At 42.7% G+C, this 24673-nt stretch overlaps 1 protein-coding gene across 6 annotated transcripts in view; it reads left to right on the top strand.

Moving 5' to 3' along the window:
* Positions 1-24673, top strand: part of STARD13 (StAR related lipid transfer domain containing 13) — a 218240-nt gene that overhangs the window by 162621 nt on the left and 30946 nt on the right. For 5 of the 6 annotated variants that reach the window (XM_077927137.1, XM_077927138.1, XM_028726488.2 and 2 more), the window contains 3 exons: positions 11046-11117; positions 13697-13778; positions 17391-17454. In XM_077927137.1, the coding sequence (XP_077783263.1) occupies positions 11046-11117; positions 13697-13778; positions 17391-17454 (218 nt within the window). The remainder of the gene's footprint in view (positions 1-11045; positions 11118-13696; positions 13779-17390; positions 17455-24673) is intronic. The other variant, XM_028726489.2, reaches the window with a different exon arrangement.

The raw sequence follows: 24673 nt of genomic DNA, 5'->3' as shown, positions 1-24673 counted from the left end.
CGTCTGGGCAGAACGATGTGGGTGGAGACGCTCCTTCAGGTATACTGGCCAATGGTCCATGTAGCCCCACATACTGTTCTCACAGTGGCCAACCAGATGCTTGAGAGTAAGTCTCATCCTGTACCGACTGAGCCATTCCATAGCCTCCTCCTTGGTCTGCTTCCTGAACCACTGAGGTACCAGGGAGGTACTGGGGAGGCCATACAGGCCCTGCTGACTGTCAGCCTCAGTGGACTACTGCTGTCCAACAGAAGGTTCAGACCCCGGAACTGGGTCTTCAGCCTCTGACTCAAGACATGACAGCAGCCTGATAAAACAGTAGCTCTGGGGGCTGTGAGCAAAGGTGGCAAGGTAATTCAGCCAAGGTAACTTTGAGTCATTTAAGCAGGATAGATATTTTTTAAGCAGCCTTGCCTATCCAGTGTTCTTATATACGGTAGGTGTATTTATTGTATCATTTCTACTCTAGAACTACTCTGTGAGGTTTATATCACATCTCGCAGTGGGCTGCATATTCCTGTCAATTGCATACGGTGAGGCTTAGCAAATCCTAACTCTGCAGAAAATGTTACCCTCCAGCAAGGAAGCAAGCAGTGCTACAGGGAATGCCAATCGTACAAAGTGCAGCAATTTCCATAGGGGTAGTAAATATAGTGGTTGTTAAGCAGATTTTTATAGAATTGGTGGTGGGTTCATGGGAGGGGAGAGAAGATAACTTTATCAAACCCACAGAAAAGGAAATCAGAAGGTACAGGCCTTGGCAAAAGTATACACCTTCATTCCAGGAGCAGTTATTTCCTTGTGATGTAGGCAAAAGCGGTATTTAAAAACAAATTTTGTGCCAAACACAAATAGAAGTAGGTTTGCTGTCTTCCTAGCTTCAAGATGGAAGCACCCAATTTAATACCAATTCACAGCTCTGACCATGTGGCAATTTCAGCAGGCAGCAAAGCTGTCATTTGCTCATTCACACAGCCAGATCTCTTTTTTAGTCCGTGGTTAATCTGACTTATATCAGCCTCCTTTTGGCACTAGCTTTCATTTTCATTTAACTTTGGCAGCAAGAAAAGCAGGTGTTTTTGCCTTCGTGTGTTTGAAGCCCCAATAGAGGACGTTTGAAAAGTAGGCAGTAAGACTGCAGTCCTATGTCCCTGTACCTGGGAGTAAGCCCCGCCGAACTCACTGGGACTTACTTCCAAGTAGACATGCATAGGCTTGCACTTTGAAATGCCATGTACCTTGTAGCTGAAGGCACAAATACAGACCGCTGGCTAAAATCCATGTTGGCTTCAGGTCTCTCACAAGTCCCCAATGAAGTGTGTACCTTCTTGCATACGCTCCATTATATGCAGGACTCGGCTACATTAGTAAGGAAACAGCATTTTGAATGTGTTATAAACATGCAACACCAGATGGTGCCAGAGAGTAAAAAAAAAATTCTATGTGATTTTCCATAGGGTTTTCCTTCCTTTTGTTATAATGATTTAATTTCTGACTAATTTATAGTGGTTTTTTTCCTGCATGCAGATCCACCCCAGGTTATCAATTAGACCAATTGTGGGGAATCTTTGGCCCTCTAAGTATTGCTGCAATACCACTCCCATCAACCTCAGAAAGCATGGTCAATGGCCAGGGGTGATGGAAGCTGCAGTTTAGCAACATCTGGAGGTTCAAGGTCCCCACACTCGATTTAACACTACACAGCAGAGTAGTCACAACTGTAATATACATTCCATCTGCCTGTAGCCTGGTCTGATTTTTAGCTCAGTGTTTTGGCCATTACTTGCTTAAGTGTGTGTGTATGTTGTTGGCATCTGTCTGTCTTGAGAGACAACGGAGTGTGCCTCCGGGGGTGAAGTCAAACCGCTTTGTTAGCAGCACTGAAGTGATCTTCCTGGGGTGCAAATCTGGGCTGTGTATATGGAGGACCTGGGCTGCCCAGGAGACAATAACCCCCTCTGGGCCTTGCTGATGTGGTCCAGGGGAAAGCAGAGTAATATGTTTGGCACTAGCTTGACTGCAGGAATTGCCAGAAGGAGGAGTACAAGGCGCCATCCGACTATCTTAGGGACTCCACTCTGGATTTGTGTAGGATTTACTCCTTAACCTTTTCTTTTCCCAAAGATATCCTGCAAAGCAGCGGAGGTTTAGGATCAGAGTTTTCCTTCTCCTAGATGGACTACGTTCCCAGGTTGGCAAGCAATTCCCTCTACAGCACATGCAGAAACTGCCTTCTTGACCCCACTATTGGTCTCATCCGCTCAACCCACCAGAGCTTGTATTTGCATGCAGAGGGAGTCCTTAGCCCAATGAAGGTTTGAGACCCATCGGCTACCCTCCCCTGGTTTAGCCAACCAGTCAAAGCTGTTCCCAGGGTGTGGCCACTGTCGCATGCTTCCAGGAGCCCCACATGAGAGCTGAGTGAAGGGTGGGGACCAAAGGTAGACAAACTACCCCAGAAAGAGCATGACATGTCCCCCAGAGGTACTACTCCTCCCCTACCACCACAGATGAGGAGGGGAGGAGATTGACTGGGAAGGAGAGTCTGAACTGGAAGCATAGTGTTGTCTTACATCAAGGGAAGTCAATGTGGTGCCCTCCAGATGTTGTTGAACATCATAACCAATATGACCATGGTAAGAAGGGTTGATGGAATTGTAGTCCATATTGGATTGCACCATGTTGGCCAGCCTTAGATGCATTAGATGCCATTATTCACCTATATGATGCTGCAACCACTTCTCCTGCAGTGTCCTCTTGGGAAGACAAGGAAATTGGGCAGAACTGCATCTTTGAAGATGCAATGCGGTCTTCTAAGGTTTGCTTCATTAGTCAACTACTAATAATGCACTGGCATTATCACACCTGGGTTAGTAGTATCTTTGGTCTTCTTAAGTGGTAGCTATAATTTTTTAACACATTGGGGATGAATAAATGAAGACCTTTGTCTTCATTGAGAAATACTTTCAGCTGCCGTATTTTTCCGTGTATAAGATGATGCTTTTTCCTAAAAAAACATTAGGCAAAAATTGGGTGTCGTCTTATACACACGGATAGTGAATGCAGAGGGGGGACGTGCGATTAACAGCAGCAACAAGCAGGAGATTGGCAGCGGCGATTGGGCGGGTGATTGGCAGCTGTGGTGAGGTGGGCAGGCAATTGGTGGCTGTGGCAAGTGGGTGGGTGGGCTGTTGGTGGCGGCAAGCGGGCAGACAATTGGTAGCTGCGGTGAGGTGTGTGATTGGCAGTGGCGGGCAGGCAGGTGATCAATTGGCAGAAGTGGCTTCCCCCCAAAAGCTAAACAACTTAATTTCTTAATTTGGGGTTAAAAAAAATCGGGGGCATCTTATACACTGAAAAATACAGTAATCCCTGTAGCAGATGACCTTAGTATATGTTTTCACTCCGAAATACATCAATTTATTCAAATGTCATTTTGCCCCTACATTTTTGTCTCTATACTGGTGTGTAGTTTGATGCTTGTTTTCAACTGGATATACCAAAGTTTGTACAATGTTAAAACTACCGAGCATAAGAAACAGAGTCTCTCCATTGCCATCAATGGCAATTTTCATTCACTTTAGGTCATATTATGTATACACTTTAGGAGCTGTACATTATAACAATGCGCTGAAGAAGAGGAATGTGTTTTTCTTGGATTGATGCCAAACCATTAACTTCAGATACCATGTAAGAGAAATTTCAACATCTTGTTTTGAGAAATTATTCCAGGAATCCTGTTGAACAATATGGACCGCATCAATCTAGAAATAAGTTCCTTGTACTTACCAGAAGAAACCGCCATGCAGTTCGCCTATACATTCTCCCATGTCCACTTCCTCTACTCCTCTTATAATAGATTTAATAACCTTCCCACAGATCATTTCCTGGGGCGCAACAGCCATTTGTTGTAGATGGTTAATGGCCTGAGGCTGTACCTCAGGCTGTCAGCTCCTCCAAGTTGCTCATTAATCCTTAGATACACACTCTGCTGCAGACAGAATTCCTCACATCTTCAGCGTGTTCTGCCAGCCATATTCTATTTCATGGCCCCATAGTTCTGGACAGATTCAGAGTCATTATATTCCTTTGCCTATACTTATTTTGAAAAGGTCCACATGACTGGGGGGTCTTTAGCATGTTTGGTTGGTTAGTTGGTTTTGTGCTAGCCTATTTTTTCTTCTTCTTTGGGAAGTAGCATTTTCTTATGCCAAAAAAGGGGGCATGAGCATATTATCTTAACATATTACAGTGATACCTCAGGTTAAGTACTTAATTCGTTCCGAAGATCCGTTCTTAACCTGAAACTGTTCTTAACCTGAGGTACCACTTTAGCTAAAGGGGCCTCCCGCTGCCGCCGCGCAATTTCTGTTCTCATCCTGAAGCAAAGTTCTTAAACTGAGGTACTATTTCTGGGTTAGCGGAGTCTGTAACCTGAAGCGTCTGTAACCTGAGGTACCACTGTAACAGGGTTGGTATGGGAAAAGCTGTGTCTTCAAGAAATCAGGGCCAATTTGTTTAGGGCTATAAAGGTGAGCGGTAGCACTTTGAAGTAGGCCCAGAAGTGGATTGTCAGCCAGTGAATCCAAAACTAATCACTCCCTCGAACAGCAAACTCTGGTAGTAAGTGCTGACAGGACTGCACCCAAAGCAGGGCCCCTGAGGAGCACTGGGCTGTGCCACACTGGGGTTGCCCCTTGCCCGCTTCCCTCTGTCTGTGCCCACTCACTCAGCTGCCTTTGCCAGGTGAGGGATCTCCATGGAAGTCAGTGCCTGTGTGTGGGAGCCTGGTTGTGCCCCCTCTGAAATTTGCACCCAGGGCTACAGCCCCCCTGGGGCCCCCCATGCTATGCCACTGGAGTGGAGTGACCATTCACTGTGAGCTCCAAGTTGATGATGATACAAACACCCTGGTATTGGCAACCTAATTAGCACCGGTAAAGGTAAAGGGACCCCTGACCATTAGGTCCAGTCATGACCGTCTCTGAGGCTGCATTGCTCATCTCGCTTTATTGGCTGAGGGAGCCGGTGTACAGCTTCCAGGTCATGAGGCCAGCATGACTAAGCCGCTTCTGGCGAACCAGAGCAGCGCACGGAAACGCCGTTTACCTTCCCGCCAGAGCGGTACCTATTTGTAATGTTAACTGTTAGCATTACTTGCACTTTGAGGTGCTTTCGAACTGCTAGGTTGGCAGGAGCTGGGACTGAGCAACGGGAGCTCACCCTGTCGCAGGGATTCGAACCGCCAACCTTCTGATCAGCAAGTCCAAGGCTCTGTGGTTTAACCCACAGCACCACCCGTGTCCCTTAAGTAGCACCTGTAGTGATATATTAAAAGTATTCACTGAGGAAACAGGCGATAAGATTGAACTTATTTCAGTCTTGAAGATTTAAGCTGTAATTTAGCATTTTGGACTCTCAGTCTGCATTTCCTTTGTCCAAGAATAGCTGCTTTAAGGTCAGCACCACCAGACTGATAAAAGTGGAATTTAATATATTTCTCCCTTAATTAGCATATGAAGGAAGACATGCATTAAATTCCGTATTATAGGTTTGGTACTGTAGCTGCCTCTATGCCTAATCTGAACATTACTGCTGCCTTATGTGCTAACCTCCTAATGATGAGGTGACTATTAGCATTACAAATGCTGCAAATGCAAGTTGTAACCCCCCCACCCAAAAAAGCTAACTGCAAATGTTTGATGTGGTTCTGCTTCTAAAAGTGTAAAGCATTCAAAGTCAATGTGAATTCATTATGTTACCATGGCTTTTTAAGAAAAGATTCCCCACCCTCACTAATAGTACTTGCCCCTTTTGAAATGTTAACACTGTTAACATAAATACAGTGGTAATAACTAAAGCTCCTATTGAAATAATGGTGTGTTATAGTCAGAAAGAAAAACATTTAGCCGAGTTAGCACTAATATTTTCAGAAATGAACAGATCCTGATTTGGGTTCTCTCTTTAAAGCAAATCAGATAGCTCTTATGCTGGTTTCCAGAATAAGGGTGGTCTTCAACTAAGATTTACTCAAGAGTAAAGGTAAAGGGACCCCTGACCATTAGGTCCAGTCGTGGCCGACTCTGGGGTTGCGGCGCTCATCTCGCTTTATTGGCCGAGGGAGCCGGCGTACAGCATGACTAAGCCACTTCTGGCAAACCAGAGCAGCGCACGGAAACGCCATTTACCTTCCCGCTGGAGTGGTACCTATTTATCTACTTGCACTTTGACATGCTTTCGAACTGCTAGGACATTAATGGACATGGCTAAGTTATAAAGTTGACTGAATCGGCTTTATCTTAGTGGCTTACAAGGGCAAACATTGTACCATATAAAGGAGCAGTCACTGGGAGGGTTTCAGGAAGAGATGAGTCTCTCCAGTTCAGCCTGGCAATTTGTTGTGGAGTTTTTATCCAAGGTTAAGGTTCCTAGGCTCTTCCTTGACCAATAGGTCATTCAGAACTGAGTTACAGTATCAGTCTGGCTAATACTGATTGGCCAAGATGGGGAGCTGACTCCTTTCCCAAGCATTCTAAGGACCGCACTTTGGTAAACTATAGCAGGCCAACCAAATGTTTGCTCTGTTTTGTAGATCAAGGGTTGGGTACATCAGGCTCAGGGACCAAATGTGCCCCTCCAGGCCTTGGGGTTCTCCTCAGCCCACCATATGCCCTCCTGTATCCAGACACCTCTCCCCTCAGGCCATACCCCCAGCCAGCCCTGTTCCGTGCCCTCAAGTGTTTTTGCCTAAGGTGGTGTCCTTGAATTTTGAAAGCGCCTTTTGCTTACCTGGCTGAAGATAGAGGGAGGTGTGGATATAAAAGTCTCTGGGTTTTGCTTGGCCAGGATGTAGCTTGGAATATCTTGTCCAAAGGTCAGACTGCACATCCCTTTTCTATACCCCCAGAAATTGCCCTTGAGGGAATCCAGCCCGCCCTCCCTGCTGCTGTTGTAGATGATCTTGCCATGAAAGAACAAGTGGAATATGCATTCTTCAGCACACAATACAGACAGAAGAGTTATTTCTCATATCTAGTTAAACTGAGACTCTGGTGATTCATTCTGCCGATTTAATAGCCACAAGGGATGGGAATGATTAAAACTTTAATAATGTATAATGCCGAGCCTCTGTACAAAGTCAACACTGTGTCATCAAGACCCCTCTTGTTTCCAATAAACTTGATCACATAATTTAGGAAGCATTCTGAGCTCTTATGGGAGGAATTGAAAAAATAGGAAACACTAAAATAGGAAACATGAAGGCCAAGGAAGCCAAACTTAGTAGCAGTGTATCACTAAGTACATTTCTTTTATCTGTGTAGTAGCTATTTGGGACTTGGTAGCTTGCAGACATTTTTGCGACCCAAACCTAAATCAATGCAAAATGTTGCCTATCCTGTTTTGGATCTTACAGAAATAATAACATAAAGTGCCTAAAATTGCTTGGTGCTGTACAAACCTTAAAAATAATGCACAGCCATCCCAAGGCCAAAGGAAGCTGGTCCGGTAGGACAAATGGGGCAGTGCCCCACCAACTGCAGTCTGCCCTTTGCCAGTCCCCAACTGCCTAACATCCTATTGCCCAATAGTCCCTGCCTGTCATTCGCTTTGTCTCCACCTCCTGTTGATCTCCCTGTCTTCCTATTGGTTCCATTGGACACCAGGCCCCATTGCCATAGGCTTATCATCTGAAGCTTCCTGGAACTGGGATTTTCCAGAGCAGATGCTGTAACTAAAGTCTACATAAAACAAATGTAGGGAAAAGAGACTCCTTATGTTATCCTGCTGCTTTTGCAAATGTTTTATTGCATCATATTTTTTCAGGGGTGGGGGGTGGGACCCATTACTGTTCCCAAGACAGGAATATGCACATTTGCTTTTTATGTTGTGGCTCATAAATGTGCAGTCTCAATACTGTAGTCTTAGCTGGGAAATCTGCATAATCAGGATGTATCCAAGGGAACCAATTTAAGCTTAAGGATGCTTTTAAGAGAAATGATTGTAGTGTTGATTAGAATGGTAGCTCTTCTCAGTTGGGAAGCCTTCATTTGATTTACCATCCCTTGAAGTGCTTGAGTTCTCAGGCCCATTCAGATTTTTGTCTTTATTAGTGTGTTAACCATTTATGCGTTATTGGGCTCGTGTTTGTTCAGATACTGAGTTAACATAGAAGTATATGCTTGAAAGGATACTGAGGTAGGAGGGGAGCTAATGGGTTGTATTCTGCAGGCTTCACCAGTCTGGTGCCATCCAGATTTTTGGATCTCAGCTCCCATCATCCGCAGCCAGAAGCATCGGTGGTCAGGGATGATGGGTGTTGTAGTACAGCAAATTGTAGAGGACACCAAGTTGGTGAGGGCAGGTATACTGTGTCTACCTCTGCCAGACATGTACTCTTCAGTGTGGTGTAGTGGTTAAGAGTGATAGACTCATAATCTGATGAACCGGGTTTGATTCCCCGCTCCTCCACATGCAGCTGCTGGGTGACCTTGGGCTAGTCACACTTCTCTGAAGTCTCTCAGCCCCACTCACCTCACAAAGTGTTTGTTGTGGGGGAGGAAGGGAAAGGAGAATGTTAGCCGCTTTGAGACTCCTTCTGGTAGTGATAAAGCGGGATACCAAATCCAAACTCTTCTTCTTCTCTTCTTCTCCTAAGGAACTGAGTAAAATGGAATTAATACAGCTGAAACACTTCTCCTCTGCCCCAGCTTATGCGTGCGCACACATAGTTATTTTTCCATTCACAAATCACCTTTAAAGAGGCAAAAGACTGCGTGAATATCCTCTAAACTCCTTTATATAAAGGACCGATAGGTACATGGTTGCCCAGTGACAGCTACAATGGAGGCCTGGCTGCCCATGAGTCACAACGAAAGAGGGTTTAAGAAAAACCAAACTGCTGCATTTATTGGAGTCCTACTGGTGCTGTTACATTCTGCAAAGGGTCCAAGAACAAACAGAAATGCCGCTTTGGAAGTCATATTTCTTTGAATCATTGTTTTACTAATTGCATCGCAGGGTGTGAAATCATTTTAATGCTTTCAGTATTTGAAAATCTCATTACCAGGATTCAATTGAGCGTGCATGATACAACATACATGCACTCATTTCAATTTAACCTTTGAGGTGTTTATATGTGATTTTTTATTTATTTTAAAAAAACCAGCACTACAAGTTATCATGTGGTTGTTCAGAGATGCCTATGCACTTATGGAAATGTTCCAATGACATGAAATCTCATCCCCTACTTACAATATCCCCCACTGTATCTGCTTTGGAACAAGCAAGCATTGATTTTCATTTTTGACAGCAATAACAAAACCCTATGTAGAAAAGTAAATGCAGCAAAGCCACTTGGCTCAATCACATATCCTTGTTAAAAGCCTTTCCTACCTCCTTTTGCAGGACCAATATTGCACTAGTTCAAAGGAGACAGGGTTGACTCCACACTCCTTAAGATGTGATGCACGGCATGCTGATAGAACTATTTGTGATGTCAAGTGACAGCACTCAAGGATCTTTTACTTGGTGTGGATCCTTCATCGGTCCAGGGATGAGACTCTTTCACACATTTTATTGATTCACTGATTCCTAGCTGTGTGCATTAAAATAGCCCCATGGACTCTCTTTCTCTCACACACAGACACATTCTGCTAGCATAGTCACTTAGTTGCACTGGTTGAAAGGAGACATAACAATATTTTGGTTTAAAAAGAGGAAGTGTTGATAAAGTTTTACAAGAGTTTTTACCTCTCCCAGCTACTCTTCATCGTTATTTATTCTTATACCTCAATTGCTGCACAAAAGTTAAAAGAGACATGATGTTACCCATATGCTTACAGTCTAATAAATCTTACTGCCCAAAAATTGCTCATGTATACCCAAGTCTACTTGCAAGCCACACAAAAGTTAGATGTTAAACACAAGAGTGCTTTGCAGATGTGACAAAAAATGGAACCTAAAATATAACCCACTATGGATACAGCTGTTGGGAATTGTACAATTTATTTGTTCCGTAAGCCTGGATTTAAAAAGATGGAATATAAATGCAATAATCATGATGATGATGTAGCACATTTTATCTTTTTGCCAAATATGTAATGAACAATATTGGATCATGGTGGAGCCATCACCCTTTCAGTTCTCAGGTGTGTGGCAGTTAAGAGGTACATTGTTGTTAAGAGTGTCATGTAGACTGCTCTCAGGTGCTATAATCTGACAACAAGCCACTAATAAGCTCCTTCCTCAGCCCTCACAGTTTATTGTTTTGCCTGACAAACTTGTTTAATTGTAACTATGGTTTGTTTGAAAAAGCCAACTTCAAACTATTGATTATGCTGTTGGTTTGTTTCAACCAACCGTAGTTCAGATTAACCATTTGTTTAGGGTTCAGACATAACATTACATTGCAGTTTTAAAAAAATGAAATTAATGTTTGTGAATCCCTCCTCTTGACTGGGCTGGAAGAGGGGAAAGAGAGCACTTGAGCCCAAGGCTTGCTTCAGCTCATTCCCATCACAATGAATTGTTATTTTTAATGATGTCCAAGTGCAGTCTGATGATTTATCATGATGTCAAAATGAGAACTCATTGTACTAACAGGAGAGTGATGGAAGTTACTTTTAAAAAAAATAGGTTTGATAAATAAATCTTAATTATGTGACCTAATAAAGAATCCATGAAAGCCCTGGACTTATAGGTCTATCATAGGGAAGTTGCGTGGTTTTATCGAGCAAAATGTGTTTTCTCTCCAGGTTGCTGAAATTATGACATTATTGGCATGAAAAGCCTATTATTATTATTTTGTTAAATCCAAAATTAGTGGCTCTGACTTTTTAAAAACAGAACTGAATTTAGTATGAAAGGATACAGATAAAATTCACTTAGATACAAAATCAAAATGCTTTGTCCTGTCACATTTGTGACAGAACCTTATTTTTCAATGCACACTGCTTACATTGTGAGCTGTATTTCTGTTAATTGTGGCCTAAAAATACCAAAGGCATCAAACTCAGTATTAAAACTTTCCATTTTTTCTTACCCAGAAATTGAGGCGAAGGAGGCCTGTGACTGGTTGCGAGCTGCTGGATTCCCACAGTATGCACAACTGTATGAAGGTAAGTTTTGGGGGCAATGTGACAACTGCTCCATTTTTCTCAAATTGTAGGGGTAGTCTTCTTGGTGGGGAGGGCATCATGTTCAATTCAGTGCCTCAGCACTGAACCAACAACATTCACCATCTTCCAAAGCAGATAGAACAATCTTTTTAAGACTTCATCCAGGCAAAACAGAGTTACTGTTTTGGTCAATAGGAGAAGCAATTCAGGGTACAATCCTATTTTGTACTTTCCTTAAAGACCATGTTCTCAGTTTGGAATGCTTGTGGACCCTGTTTTGCTTCTGGGGAAACAGGTAGTCGCAGGACCAGATTCAGATCATGGAAGCCCCTAAGCATTTAGAAGATTTTGGTGGCCCCTATATAGATCTAATTCAAAATATAAACAATAATAAACTTTAAAATAAAAGTATGTTTTTTTAAATGATACAAAACCTACAGTATGTTATTCTCTTGTTAATTATGCATATTTTATATTTGACTTCCCTTATTAATGTTTTCTTTTGAAATAAATTTGCTGTGATAAATGTGCATTCTGTAGTTGATCTCCTTTGTCATGTTTTATTTTGAAATCTTGAAGGTAACATTTTAGTTCCCTGATAATTGTGTTGCCTTGAATGTATACTTTATATTTGACTTCCTTCAATAATGTTTTATTCTGGATTATTTTATTTGATGTTTTGAACCGCTTTGAGATTTTTTTTCTTAAAAATATATAGTGGTATAGAAATGAACTGAATAATAATAATAATCTTCGCAAATTTCAGCTAGTGAAAAATAAGGCATCCAATAATTTTATTGTTTTTCCCCCCCTCTTTGTGAACTGTTTTGAGGCTCTTTTTTTTTACAGTCAAGAGGTGTATAAATTTTATGAATCAAATACATAAACATTACTTACAAATCCCTAAATGCTTTGGGGCACGCAGTTTGAAAGACCTCTTTCTCCCACTTACTGTATTTTTCTGTGTTTTTTTCCTAAAAAATAATGTCAAAAATTAGGGGGCATCTTATATGTAGATAGTGCTGAGGGTGGAATGGTGACAATCTTGAGTCCCCCAAAATAGGGGGCGTCTTATACATGGGGGCGTCTTATAGACGGAAAATATGGCAGTTCATCAGGAGGCCCTCTGTGAATCCCATTGCAAATACGAAGTCTGTTTGGTTGGGATACAGGACCAGGTGTTTTCTGCTGTGACACCAAGGTGGTTGGCCCCTTGTCCATTAGCGTATTGACTGCTTCCCAAAACCTTTGGTGGTTTGCTTTAGTCGCCCCACATTCTGCCATTGCAATACCTGGTTTCTGGTATTGTTTCACAGACTGTGTATTATTAATTTTTGTGAACCACCTTGGGGGATCCTGGCAGGGACTGACAGGTGGGATATACTTTATAATATACAGTAAGGCTGGGAGTTCATGATGCTGTGCTTCATTGCTGTGTGAAGAGAGCGTTTGTCTCGGCTGATAGTTGGTTATAGTTTTAAGAGCTGTGTGGTACAGCAGGGGGCGCTCTCTTCAAATGACTTTTCCCCAAAAATGTAACGTTACACTTTTAAAATTAAAGACAGCTGAGTGGAGGTGGAGTGTTGTGACACTTGGTTTCCATGTTGGGCTATGAAGGGCTACATCTGGACCTTTAAACAAATGATGTGCCAACCACACAATCGGAAATTGCACAAATGTTTTTTGTTTGTTTTTTAAAAGTAATACGAGGTGCAGGGAGTTGGGGAGGACACAATCTGGACTGGAACCTTAGTGTGGTGGTTAGGAGGGCTTTAAAACCCTTTGCCCTCCACCCTGCAGACTTTGCCTAAATCAGAGAACCCACAGCTGTATTGGAAGAAAATCCCCCAGTTGCCCAAATGCAAGTTTTTCTTACAATGCAAAAAGAAATGGGTTGATTTGGATTGTGGTTGCATTTAAGGAGGGAAGATGAAAGCCTCTCACCAGGGTCACCATAGCAACACACTCTTCTTCACTTTTTCCCACTTTTTAAAAAGCCATTCATGTAGTTCATCAGGTTTGGCCCTGAGTCACAAACTGCAATTCTTCACTCATAATGCTACTAAGTGGTTTGTCTGTGAAAAAGGGAAAGACTTGTTATATTTCTGTTTAAAAATAAAAATAGGTTAACAGCTTTCATATTATTTGTGTTGTTAGCCACTTAATGAAGGGAGTGGGTTTTGGACTACAATTCCTATCATCCCCAGCCAGCATGGCTAAAGGTCAGGGGTGATGGGAGTTGTAGTCCAACAATATATGGAATGCACCAAGTTGGGGAAGGCTGGAATGGTCAACAACAACTGTAGTAATGATCAATATTGCTTTGTTATTAGGAGACTGAAATATAAACCATCTGATTTCTTACTGTAGTTGGATGATGACATGCTGATGTTACTTTAGTTGACACATTTCAACAACTCCATTTGAACTTGGAAAAGGAAGTGATTTTATCAGAAATTAAATGTGGAGGACATTTTGGTTTTCCCCTTATGTTTGCAATTTAGTCTGGCATCACATTCAGCTCCTCTTGGAAGAAAACGTGTTTCCCACTCCAGTAACAGCTGCTTCTTCTCTTGTAGATTCCCAGTTTCCTATTGACATTGCTGCTGTAAAGAAAGACCATGATTTTCTTGACAAGGATCTTGTAGAACCTCTTTGTAGGTAAAGTGCATTTTTAATTCTTGTTGTAATTTATTATGATGTTTGTAGCGCTGCAAAGCATGCAGACAACATTGTTTCGTGTATTATCCCTCCCTCCCAACAACATCTCTGCGTAGGTGATAAGGCTAAAGCCAGGTTGGGAGAGAGCCTGGTTTGTGCGCTAGAGTACAGTGGTACCTCTACTTATGGACGTGATCCGTTTCGGGGTGCTGTTCGCACCCCAAAAAGTCCATAAGTAGAGTGCCTCTACTGTGCGTGCGTGAAGTACGATAAGAGTGCATCTGCGCATGCGCGAAGTGCACAGATCGATTCTGTGCTTGTGCGCGCAGCGAACCCGGAAGTAAACACTTCCAGGTTTGCCGCATTCGTAACCTGAAAAGCCGCAACGTAACGCAAACGTAACACAAGGTATGACTGTACTCTGATCCCCTGCAAAGGAGGAGGTGAGGTTTGGTGTCAAGAAGTGGTGGGCAGGAGTAGGATGGTTAATTCTTCTTCTACCACCACCACCACCACCTACTTTTTTCAGCACCCCACTTTTCCTCCATCCAAGATGCCAGGCCCGCCTTTGCTGCCTTGTGGGAGAAATCAGCCAGGGTAGGAGTTGCTGCAGCAAAGGGGTAGCCAGAAGTAGAGTTAATTACCCCTCCTGAATAAAAGTTCTTTGCTGAGAATCATACCCTTCCTACGCATACTCTTAGGTAAACCATTACCATTGACGTGGCCAAGAGCATTTCCCCAAAGCCATTGTGTCTTGCTGTAAAGGAAACTTAATCGTTGCAGAGTTGCCCTGATGCAGGAGACCTCCTGTATTGCTGCAAGCGTACCCTGGGCACAGCCCTGCATTTACTGCCTGTGACCCTGACATGCCCTTGGCCAAATTCCTTTGCAGCTGCTCAGTAACAGCTGCAGACTGGAGTCATAGGGAGTTAGGATTCTGATCAATTTTAAGGTGTCAGAAAACAACAAGGAAGAAGGGCAAAAAGCCACCCAGAAGGCAGCCTGGTTTGGGGAGATTTTACTCTACAACATTGTTATATTTAGTGTGGGCCATGTGGCTTTTGAGAGTGGACAAAGAGTCTAGACATTTTCCTCTTCGATCTCAAGGCTTTTCTGCAGTATCATTGAACTCCATATCGGAACATGTTCTAGGTCTTATGGCTAATACATGCTCCCAAGTTTCTTTATTAAAAAACACAACACTTTGAGCATTATTTATGAACGGGTACACACTGGCATGGCTGTAGCTTCTACTGGCAAAATGCAGGCAAGCAACAATCTCAATCAAAGTTGGATGGCCATCTGTCATGGATGCTTTAGCTGAAATTCCTGCATTGCAGGACTAGATCCTTCCCTTCCAACTCTACAGTTCTATGATTCTATGAATCAGGGCCCCTACTCATGTTGCATTTTTCACAATTATAATGAATTGTTGCTATTGATGCATATTTTTGTACTTGTGGGAAACAGCTTCCAACAGAGTACAAAACGTAACACACAAAAGCAAGCTTTCGTCATTGATCAAAATATCATTAACCATTGTTTCTGGGCTTGGAATCACTCTTGCCAAGGTTTTGACTCTTATTCCAATGACAGATGTACACAGATGGAGAATTCTGTCTTCTGCCATTGGCACGTCAAGAGGGTGCGAGAAATCCAGGCAAGCTGCATTTAATTGGAGACTCTGGAGACATAAAGACAACCATTAATCCTTTCATTTCATTGGAACAATCTGTTTCAAATGCTGGAAGGACCCCAGAAGATATGTCATCATCTTTCTGCTTTAAAATGTGGATAGCTAAATTAGTAAGCGGGAAATCGGTCACAGACTTCACAAAAAATGTAACCTTGAGTCTTAAGGAAAGGAGTTATCTTTTAAGGAAAATATTGGAGCAAAATGTGGACAGGAAACTATTGCTGTTTTCAAGTAGATGAGAACTTTATGAGATTAGTTCACTGATAATAGTGACACCATTGATGGGGTCTATAGAAAACAGGTTATTTGATTGAAAGCTCTGCAGACCATGGTTATACCATAGAAATCTTGCAAGAGCAAGGAGCTCTTTTGCTGAAGCTACATAGAGCTGAGGTCAGAGTTAAACGATAATGCTTTTTGTGTGTGCATGTTAAAAGTGGTTTGAGAGAGACCTAATTGCCTGTGGCGTGCAGCTTATCCTATTATCACCTCTAATAAACAAATATTTTCCCGATCCCCCCAGGTTTATAGTGTTTCTAAAATCTACAAAATATTTTGACTAGAAATACAACAGGAATATGTATACCCCAAAGACAACTATGGGGTATACATGCCATTATTCCCTAATATTGCCTGTTTCCAATATTGAGTTTAGTTTAAGAGGTACCATAGAAATTATGAGTGGTGTTGTTGTTTTTTTAAAAAAGTCTTGTTCTTAAAAATAAGTCCAACTGCAATCTGTGAACTTTTGTTCATGTTTATTGTTTCGTATTGTAGTGAGAAATTAGAGGTACAGACAATTATTTCATTATTAAGATAGATAGAGCATTGCTGCTAATTTCGATTTCCTGTTGCAGCCCAGTGTTTATTTCATTTTCTTTCTAATACTGAGATTGTGTAAATGCCCTTCAGATTATGACAATCTATAAGATTCAGGCAGGTGGGCAGGGGTATTTATTATTTTTATTTATTGAATTTATATACCGCCCTGTACTTGAAGGTCTCAGGGCGGTTCACAGAATAAATTCAAACTATAAAACCACAAAATACACAATAAAAATAAAACAACATCAACGCAATAAGCCCCCCCCAAAAAAACCCCACATTTTAAAAGGGCACAAGGTGTCAATCAAATCAGCAAACACCTGGTTAAAAAGAAACATTTTTGTCTGCCGCCTAAAGGTGTATAATGAAGGCGCCAGGAGAACTTCCCTGGGGAGAGCATTCCACAGATGGGGAGCCCCTGCAGAGAAGTCCCATTCTTGTGTTGTCACCATCTTGACCTCTCTAGGAGGAAGCACACAAAGAAGGGCCTCAGAAGATGATCTCAGGGTCAGGGTAGGTTCATATGGGAAGAGGCGGTCCTTGAGGTATTGTGGTCCTGAGCTGGGTAGAGCGACAAAGAACATGGGAATTGCCTCAAAATTCCATTTCTGGTTGTGATGATAGGTATCCCGTTCTCAAGCCACCAAACTAGTTGCTGCATTATCTGAATTGCAGGTGCAGTGGTACCTTGGTTGTTGAACTTAATCCATTCAACTCCCGGAACCGTTCAAAAACCAAAGTGTGGCTTCCAATTGGCTGCAGCAGCTTCCTGCACTCAGTCAGAAGCTACGGAAGCCGCTTTGGACGTTCGGCTTCCAAAAAACGTTTGCAAACCAGAACACTTACTTCCGAGAGCCAATTTGTTCGGGAGCCAAGCCATTCGACAACCAAGGTACCACTATATGTACATATTTCTGTACCCCAGTCTTGTGGATAGGAATTAGCACTGCATATTTCACTACCAGTCTATCTTTACAGGAAGTTGTTTGAAGTTCTGTCCATAAGGAGAGAGAATGGGAGAAATGTGCAAGGTCATGAAGGGCCAGTTGATTCATGAGATGCTAATCTTTGGATTTTGCCTTTGCTTCTAGACGTCTGAACACACTGAACAAGTGCGCCTCAATGAAACTCGATGTGAACTTCCAAAGGAAGAAGGCAAGTAACTATGGATTTGGAAATGTCTCTGTAGTCCAGGGCTTTTGAAACCTCCTAAAATTACATCTAAGATTGATCTCAGGCTTAAACACTTAAGCGCTAATACCCCGTGAACTAGTCTTTAGAAACTGGCTTGTTGTATATTTGGCATTGTTTAAAGTGTCCTGTTGTAAGGAAATGTAAGTGCTGAAGTTGTTTGATGCCAGACCATGAGAGGAGAAGATTATAACTAGCCATTGCCTTGCATCACATGGCAAATTAAAATTTATCAGACGGACGCACAGATTCTGCACACATAACGCAACAGCACTGGGTCGAAAGGAACTCTTTGACTTCAGATGAAGGCCCTACATCATTATTATAACCCCCATAACTATGTGACAGCTATCTTTCTAAAACACACCAGGAAGCAACCATCAAAGAAACTGCCAAAAGGAGAGGCCACATTTTAAGACGCTGAAAGAACTTACTTACAGCCTAATGCATTTCGGTCAAAAGGGTTCATCCAGGCCCTTTCAACAAACAGGAGTACAATACTTATGCAGTAGTAGTAACACTTGTAGTAATAAATAAAAAAAGCATAATGTCAATGTTAAATATACCAATAGTCTGAAAAGCACCCCAAGAGCTTTTTAAAAGCAATAAACATGCCAAAATAAAGTTACAAAAATGTGTACAATTAAAAAAGCTTACTCATAAAACAATAAACATGCGTATCTGCAGCTATTTGAAACTATATTACTCAAATATACCTTACAGGTATCTGGACAACATCTTCTTAAACCATTCAAATGCAGTGGCGCAGGCATATCTCACACTAAAATGCAAATGTGTGGTCTTCTTGTAAAGAACATATTGGTTACAAACATTTTTGACAGCCAAGGATCATCACCAAACGCCCAGCTTAACAGGCACGCTCAGGGAGTGTCAAGAAAAAGCACATAATTGTATTTCTGATGGAGAATTGAGCTGTTGCCAATGTCTTTTAAAGCTGGGGATCATTACCAATGTCATTGCACTCGAGTTATTGAAGAAGATATCAAGGAAAAAACAACAACCATACTTTAAAATTACCTCAGCTTTCTAAGCATCTGGGTAGGCTTGCCTAAACAAGAATGTTTTTAGCAGGCGCTGAAAAGCGTACAGCTTGATTTTTCTCATCCATTTCACCGCTGCGCCCAAGCAATGGCCTAGGGACTCCACAGCCCCTCCCGATTCTGATGTTATGGAGAAACAGAGCTGAGTGTTATCAACATGCCGATGGTCAACCTCGCCCTGAAACTCCTAATGACCACTCCTAATGGCTTCATGTAGATATTAAATAGCACCGTTATAAATACACATTTGTGTAACTTGGATTTCAGCATGCTTAATTTTATAGAAAAGTTACAAGCCTTGTGGTGTTTTTAAGGACATTAATATATATATTGATATCAACACCATTGTTCTGTAGGGGACGGCACTGCACTGCTCACCTGACCTCCAGTTAATTGTGTCGCCAGTAGAGGGGGAAGGATGCAGCCGTGCTGAGGTTCACACACTGAAAACTCACCAGCACAGCCAGTCCAGTGCTCCTACTGGTGTGCTTGCGCCCTGCCAACCTCCCTGTGACCCACTGGAGGTCGGGGGAGCAGCAGTGCTCTACCATGCCATGCACGACTGAGTGTTACACATACGTTTGTTGTCTGTCTCTTAGAGAGAGCCTCTGAGTAAGGCCTCTTGGCTGAAATACATTGTGCTATTAATAAATATTCATCAGCACTTTGAAATGCCGTCTCTCTTTTTGCTGTCTTTCACTCCACTTCCTCCTGCCCTCTGTTGTCTTCTGCTCAGAATTATTCGAGAGTCTTGAACGCACTTGCATAGCAGAAACTGTGGGAGAGAGACTTTGACAAAAGAACAGTTCTCAACAGGCTTCTCGAAATGCAAGGGCAAAATACATGTTGTTTAGTTAAGAAGGTACTTGCCTCACAGTGTTGTCTGATGCCATGTGACTATAAGACATGATCCGCTGCCAGATAAAAAGCCGATAACATTTTTCCAATTTTTGTGTGTGTGCGCTGACTTATTAAAATAAAGCTCGTCGTGTTTACAACCTCCTTGTGTAATACAGGCATTATTTAAGGCTTAAGGGGTTTCAGCAAGGAATGCAGAAAATGTCTTGTGATGTGGGGAATTTTGTAACAGAGCCAACAACCTTTTATTTACAAGGCACTCCCCTCCCAGGGGCACTTTCTAATCAGTAGTTAGCATAGCGTAGTACATTGCCTCTTGAGATTCCCATGGACTGCAAGAAGATCAAACCTATCCATTCTGAAGGAAATCAGCCCTGAGTGCTCACTGGAAGGACAGATCCTGAGGCTGAGGCTCCAATACTTTGGCCACCTCATGACAAGAGAAGACTCCCTGGAAAAGTCCCTGATGTTGGGAAAGATGGAGGGCACAAGGAGAAGGGGACGACAGAGGACGAGATGCTTGGACTGTGTTCTCGAAGCTACCAGCATGAGTTTGACCAAACTGCGGGAGGCAGTGGAAGACAGGAGTGCCTGGCATGCTCTGGTCCATGGGGTCATGAAGAGTTGGACACGACTAAACAACAACAGTACATTGCCTTAAGAAACATTGCACACTTCTGATTCTCTCTCAGGAGGCTTAATTCTTCTCAGTGTGGTGTAGTGGTTAAGAGCAGTAGTCTCGTAATCTGGGGAACCGGGTTCGCGTCTCCGCTCCTCCACATGCAACTGCTGGGTGACCTTGGACCAGTCACACTTCTCTGAAGTCTCTCAGCCCCACTCACCTCACAGAGTGTTTGTTGTGGGGGAGGAAGGGAAAGGAGAATGTTAGCCGCTTTGAAACTCCTTCGGGTAGTGATAAAGCGGGATAGCAAATCCAGACTCTTCTTCTTCTTCTCAGTGGTGTTACTGATGGTGGCAGTGCTTAGAATGGGGCAGGGGACAAGGGAGGATAATGGAATGGGGTGCATCCCCATTTCTTCTCGGCTGGACCTAAGATGGACGTCATTGTGTCTGGCCTAATTTGAAATGAAATACCTCCCTTGCCTCCTCACTCCCTTTCAGGACTGGTAGTTTAGGACCGCAGTCTAAAACACACTTCAGATTAAAGATAAAATGTGTCTTCATAGTGCTGCAACCCCAACCCTCAGATGAGCATACCGGCAGATTGAATGTTGGCATCTGCCTTGGCCCCATCTGCCTGCTCATGCCTTCACTTGCCTATGGTTGTCTCCTCCGCCTCCTCTTCCTGTTGGAAAAAGTTAGCAAAGCGCCCTGCACCCAGGTTCCTAAATACGGAGGAGAATGTGCTGCTTCCATTTCAGACCCTCCACTCTGGAGTGCTTTTTAAAATTTATCCAGCTGGAAACAACAGCAGGAGTGAGCAGGCAGGGAGAGGTAAGACGGGTGAACGTGAGCAACTTTTGATTTGCTGGTATGCTTGTCTGACACTAGAGTTGTGGCTAAGGAAAGCACTGTGACCTGATGGCTTGTTTCACATCTCTCTTCATCGTAGGCACTTGGTCTCAACGGGCTCAGTCATTGCACCTCAGTCTTCCTCCCCTTACTCTGCTGCCTCCCTGTGTCAAATTTTAGAGTTTTAAAAAATCTAGGACAGCAACGTGTTCTTTTATTTTGTGTGTGTGTGTGTAACTAAAATTGCTTCTTTCTCCTTCTGAGATTAGTCACATTGATGATCGTAGCCAATCAGCAATCACCTCATAGATAAAGGGATGCCACAATGTAGTAAGTCTTGATGTAGAGCTTGCACCCATGTAAGTGTTCATATAATTTCAAGCGTAGCCAGCCAGGGTTGACATAACTGAGAACGAGTGAAGGCAACTGAAAATGAGAACGAAAAAGATAAAAGCAAAGACCAGAAAAGCCTTATCTTACAGTGTAGATAAGGAGGCAGATATGCAGAATTGGAAAGAATGCTAGAATATTGGTAACATGGGGTGCTTTGGGGTGGAGAAGGTTGCAAGTGGCATATACGCTGGATAAACATTCCTAACATCTGCAGTCCACATTATGAGATGCAGGTGTTACAGTGCAAGTCAGCTGTGGTCTTAGCTACCTGGTGCCTCTTCCTCAAGATACCATTTCCCCCCACTTCCTGCTTAGTGCTACAGTCCCCAGCGGAAGCTGCTGTTTGGTTGTGGCCTCAGAAATCAGTTGCAGACCAAAAAACAACAAAAAAAAAAATACTGTTAGGCAGTGACTCACAGTTATTTTATAGTTCTCTCTTCCACTGCATATCTGTAAGGATGGAAAATATCTCTTCACATAATGGTTACTGCCTCTCTTAACAACTCTATTTGCCATTTATTATGTCTGGGGCATAAAGCCAAGCAAGCACTGATGGTTAGAAAACTTGGAACAGTTATATTCCACATCTCCTTGAATGTCTCAGAAAAACAGCAGTCAATTAAGTTGCTGAATGGCCTAGCACTGAAGGCCAGTCAAAGATGGAAGATACAAATGGGTCACTGCAAGGCATTCTGGGAGAGAAGATGAGGCAAATCTGTAATCCAATAGAAATCAGTGGGGAAATTAACACATAGTTCTACATAACAAACTGTTAGCGCCTGACATTAAACTTCATTTGAAGCATATTCTTATGTTTTGAAATTCCCTTGAATTGCCCTTAAGTTATTTAGATAGACACACAGCTGCAGTTGGAATGACTGCCTTCCCCAGCTGTAGGGTCACAGCCCTTGTGAAGGAAAAAATGTGGGAAAATCCATTAAGAGAGCTACACTCATGCATTCTGCTGGCACCCACATCCACCTGAGGAAACAATGTTTTCAGTTCTAGTTTTCTTCTATTTTTAACCAGCTCTAAAGATGCTAAGTATAGAACGTTCTTTCTGAGCCTTTACAATCTGGCAAACACTGTCGGCCTTCCTGAGCTAAGCCTTCAGCTCATTCATAATGGAGAGTTGTGCACACATTTTTGTTACTCGTCTAGCTGTGTCTTATCCTAAAAACAGAAAGCGGATGTAGAAGTTGAGTGAAGTCAAGCTTCCTGGCTGAGCGGCTATTGGAAATTGAGTCTCCATAGTAGAAGTCCAACGTTCTAACCATGAGACCTCACTAGTTATTAGCTGTATACAGAGGACTTGTGGATATAAGGCATCAGTGTGCAACTCTAACCACTCTGAAGTCAATATCACTGATGGGCCTGGCCCTTGGCTTCACTCAGCACTGTGGCTACTTTCCTTGACCACTGTATTGTCTTGGATTCAGACATAAAGGGGGTGGGGGCAATCATTGATAGGCCACACATGAACGCACACTGTGGGCAATGTGTTGTGCGGTTCAAATTCAAGGGATCAGGTGTACTTTGTCAGTGCTTCAGACATCTGCAGTCACAGGCGCCATCTTAAGAGGATTGAGGGGGCTCATGCGTGACACCGCATGGTGTCATGTACATGATGCTTCAACATCATGTGGATAAGTTGCGTGACACCCTGACATTGTACAATGCTATGAGGAGCCATGAGGCAGAACTGAACACCCTCTGAATATTGAAGGGGCTCAGCTCCCTCAAAAAAGACTCTGTGGGGGCTTAAACTGCCTCGGCCCCTAGGAGCAGGCACTCCTGTCTGCTGTACAGACACTCAGAGTGTTTCACTCTGTGCTGGCACTCCCTGATTATGAGGACCAATGAAGGCTGAGCAATCCATATAGCAAGTTCCTCAGAACCAAGCATGGGGATGTCCTGGGGGGCAAAGTTAACTACTCCTTTGCAGGATAATCCCTGTGGGCATTGCAGTGCTGTGCTGGGGAACGTGGGAAAGCATTTAGCTTTGCCCTTTGTCACACACAGAGATTGCACTGGAAGGCTGCAGTGCATCATTTACTAACTGTGAACTCAGTTCTGCAAGTGCCAGTTCTTATGCAGCCAAAATGGCAATATTCATGCACAAGAAGGAGCAAGCCTGAGAGAAGCCCAGGTGTAAAATTGCCACTGCGAGATAACAAATTCCTTTCATGCCGGACAATGGTTTGCTATCTCAGCTGTATTGTTAGTGAATAAAGTCAAATATATCATCATGCTCGGTGATAATTAGTGTCATTTTTGGCAGTTTTCTCAGCTGAAAGGGCCAACTGATTACACATAGAAACTGGCTTGTGCTCTTTATTGTTAGATATAATTTTCAGAACAGAGTCAAATTACATTGCCAGCTAGCTTGTTTAACTTGGGATTATCTTTCATTCTGCCAGCACACACTATTGTCAGCCACAGTGGCTGCATTTGGATGATCACATCCCTGCTTAATAAGATGAGATACGAGCGAACCTTCCCCCATCTCCAATGCTCGAAACCCCATTGATTACCCCTTCATGCAAGTCATGATTAAGCAAGGAAGCTTCTAATTGACCATAGTTTCCTGTGTGTTTTTTTTCTGAGTTGGGAAACTACAGTTACCAGCTTCACAACAAGCCATGGTATTAAATCAACTTCAATAATATTCTGGATTGTTGTGATACTGGCAATAATAGTTTGGTGGTTCAGACAAAACAGGAGGCTCCGGTTTGTCGAAGCCCTCCCGGTTTGTTCTCTAACGTCACAAGAAGGAGGTACAAAGGGATTGTATGTAGTGGAAAAACCTTGCTTATCTCTCAGTTTATTAAGTGTAGACATAATTGAGCATCATCTGACTTTCAAAGGTTCCCTGAATCCCTAGAATAATGTTCAAAACAGCATCACTTCTGTATCCCAAGAGTATTCTTGGGGAGCCGTGTGATAGTGCTAAGTAAAGGTGCAGATTATCTAATGGAATGCTTATATTTTTGTGTGGCATGATGTTTGTAGATAATAATCTGCTGGGCCAAAGACCCAACCCAGCCCCTAGAAAAAAATTATCTGATCCCTGCTGTCCCCTTCAAATTTGAATAAATATGACACGGTAATTTAAATTTTTACTACCTTATCTTTATTCAAATTTTAGCAGGGACCCTTATAAGATTGTGGGAGGTTATAATTTAAACACTTCTAAATTATGGTGATAGACGAAGCTGCAGATTTCTACATGTTGGATGAAAATGTACGGCTGTTAAAGGTTGTTGGCTGAAATAGATTTATGAAAATGCTGTGTTTACTTTTGGTTAGTAATTTTCATGGGAATTTTAGTGGCTATTTTAAATGGGCTTAGTCTGATATTACAGAGTGATCCAAACCTACTGAGTGACAGAGATACC

The sequence above is a fragment of the Podarcis muralis genome, chromosome 4 (genome assembly GCF_964188315.1).
Source record: "Podarcis muralis chromosome 4, rPodMur119.hap1.1, whole genome shotgun sequence".
NCBI classification, from domain to species: Eukaryota; Metazoa; Chordata; class Lepidosauria; order Squamata; family Lacertidae; genus Podarcis; species Podarcis muralis.
This window is presented reverse-complemented; position numbering and strand designations above follow the sequence as displayed.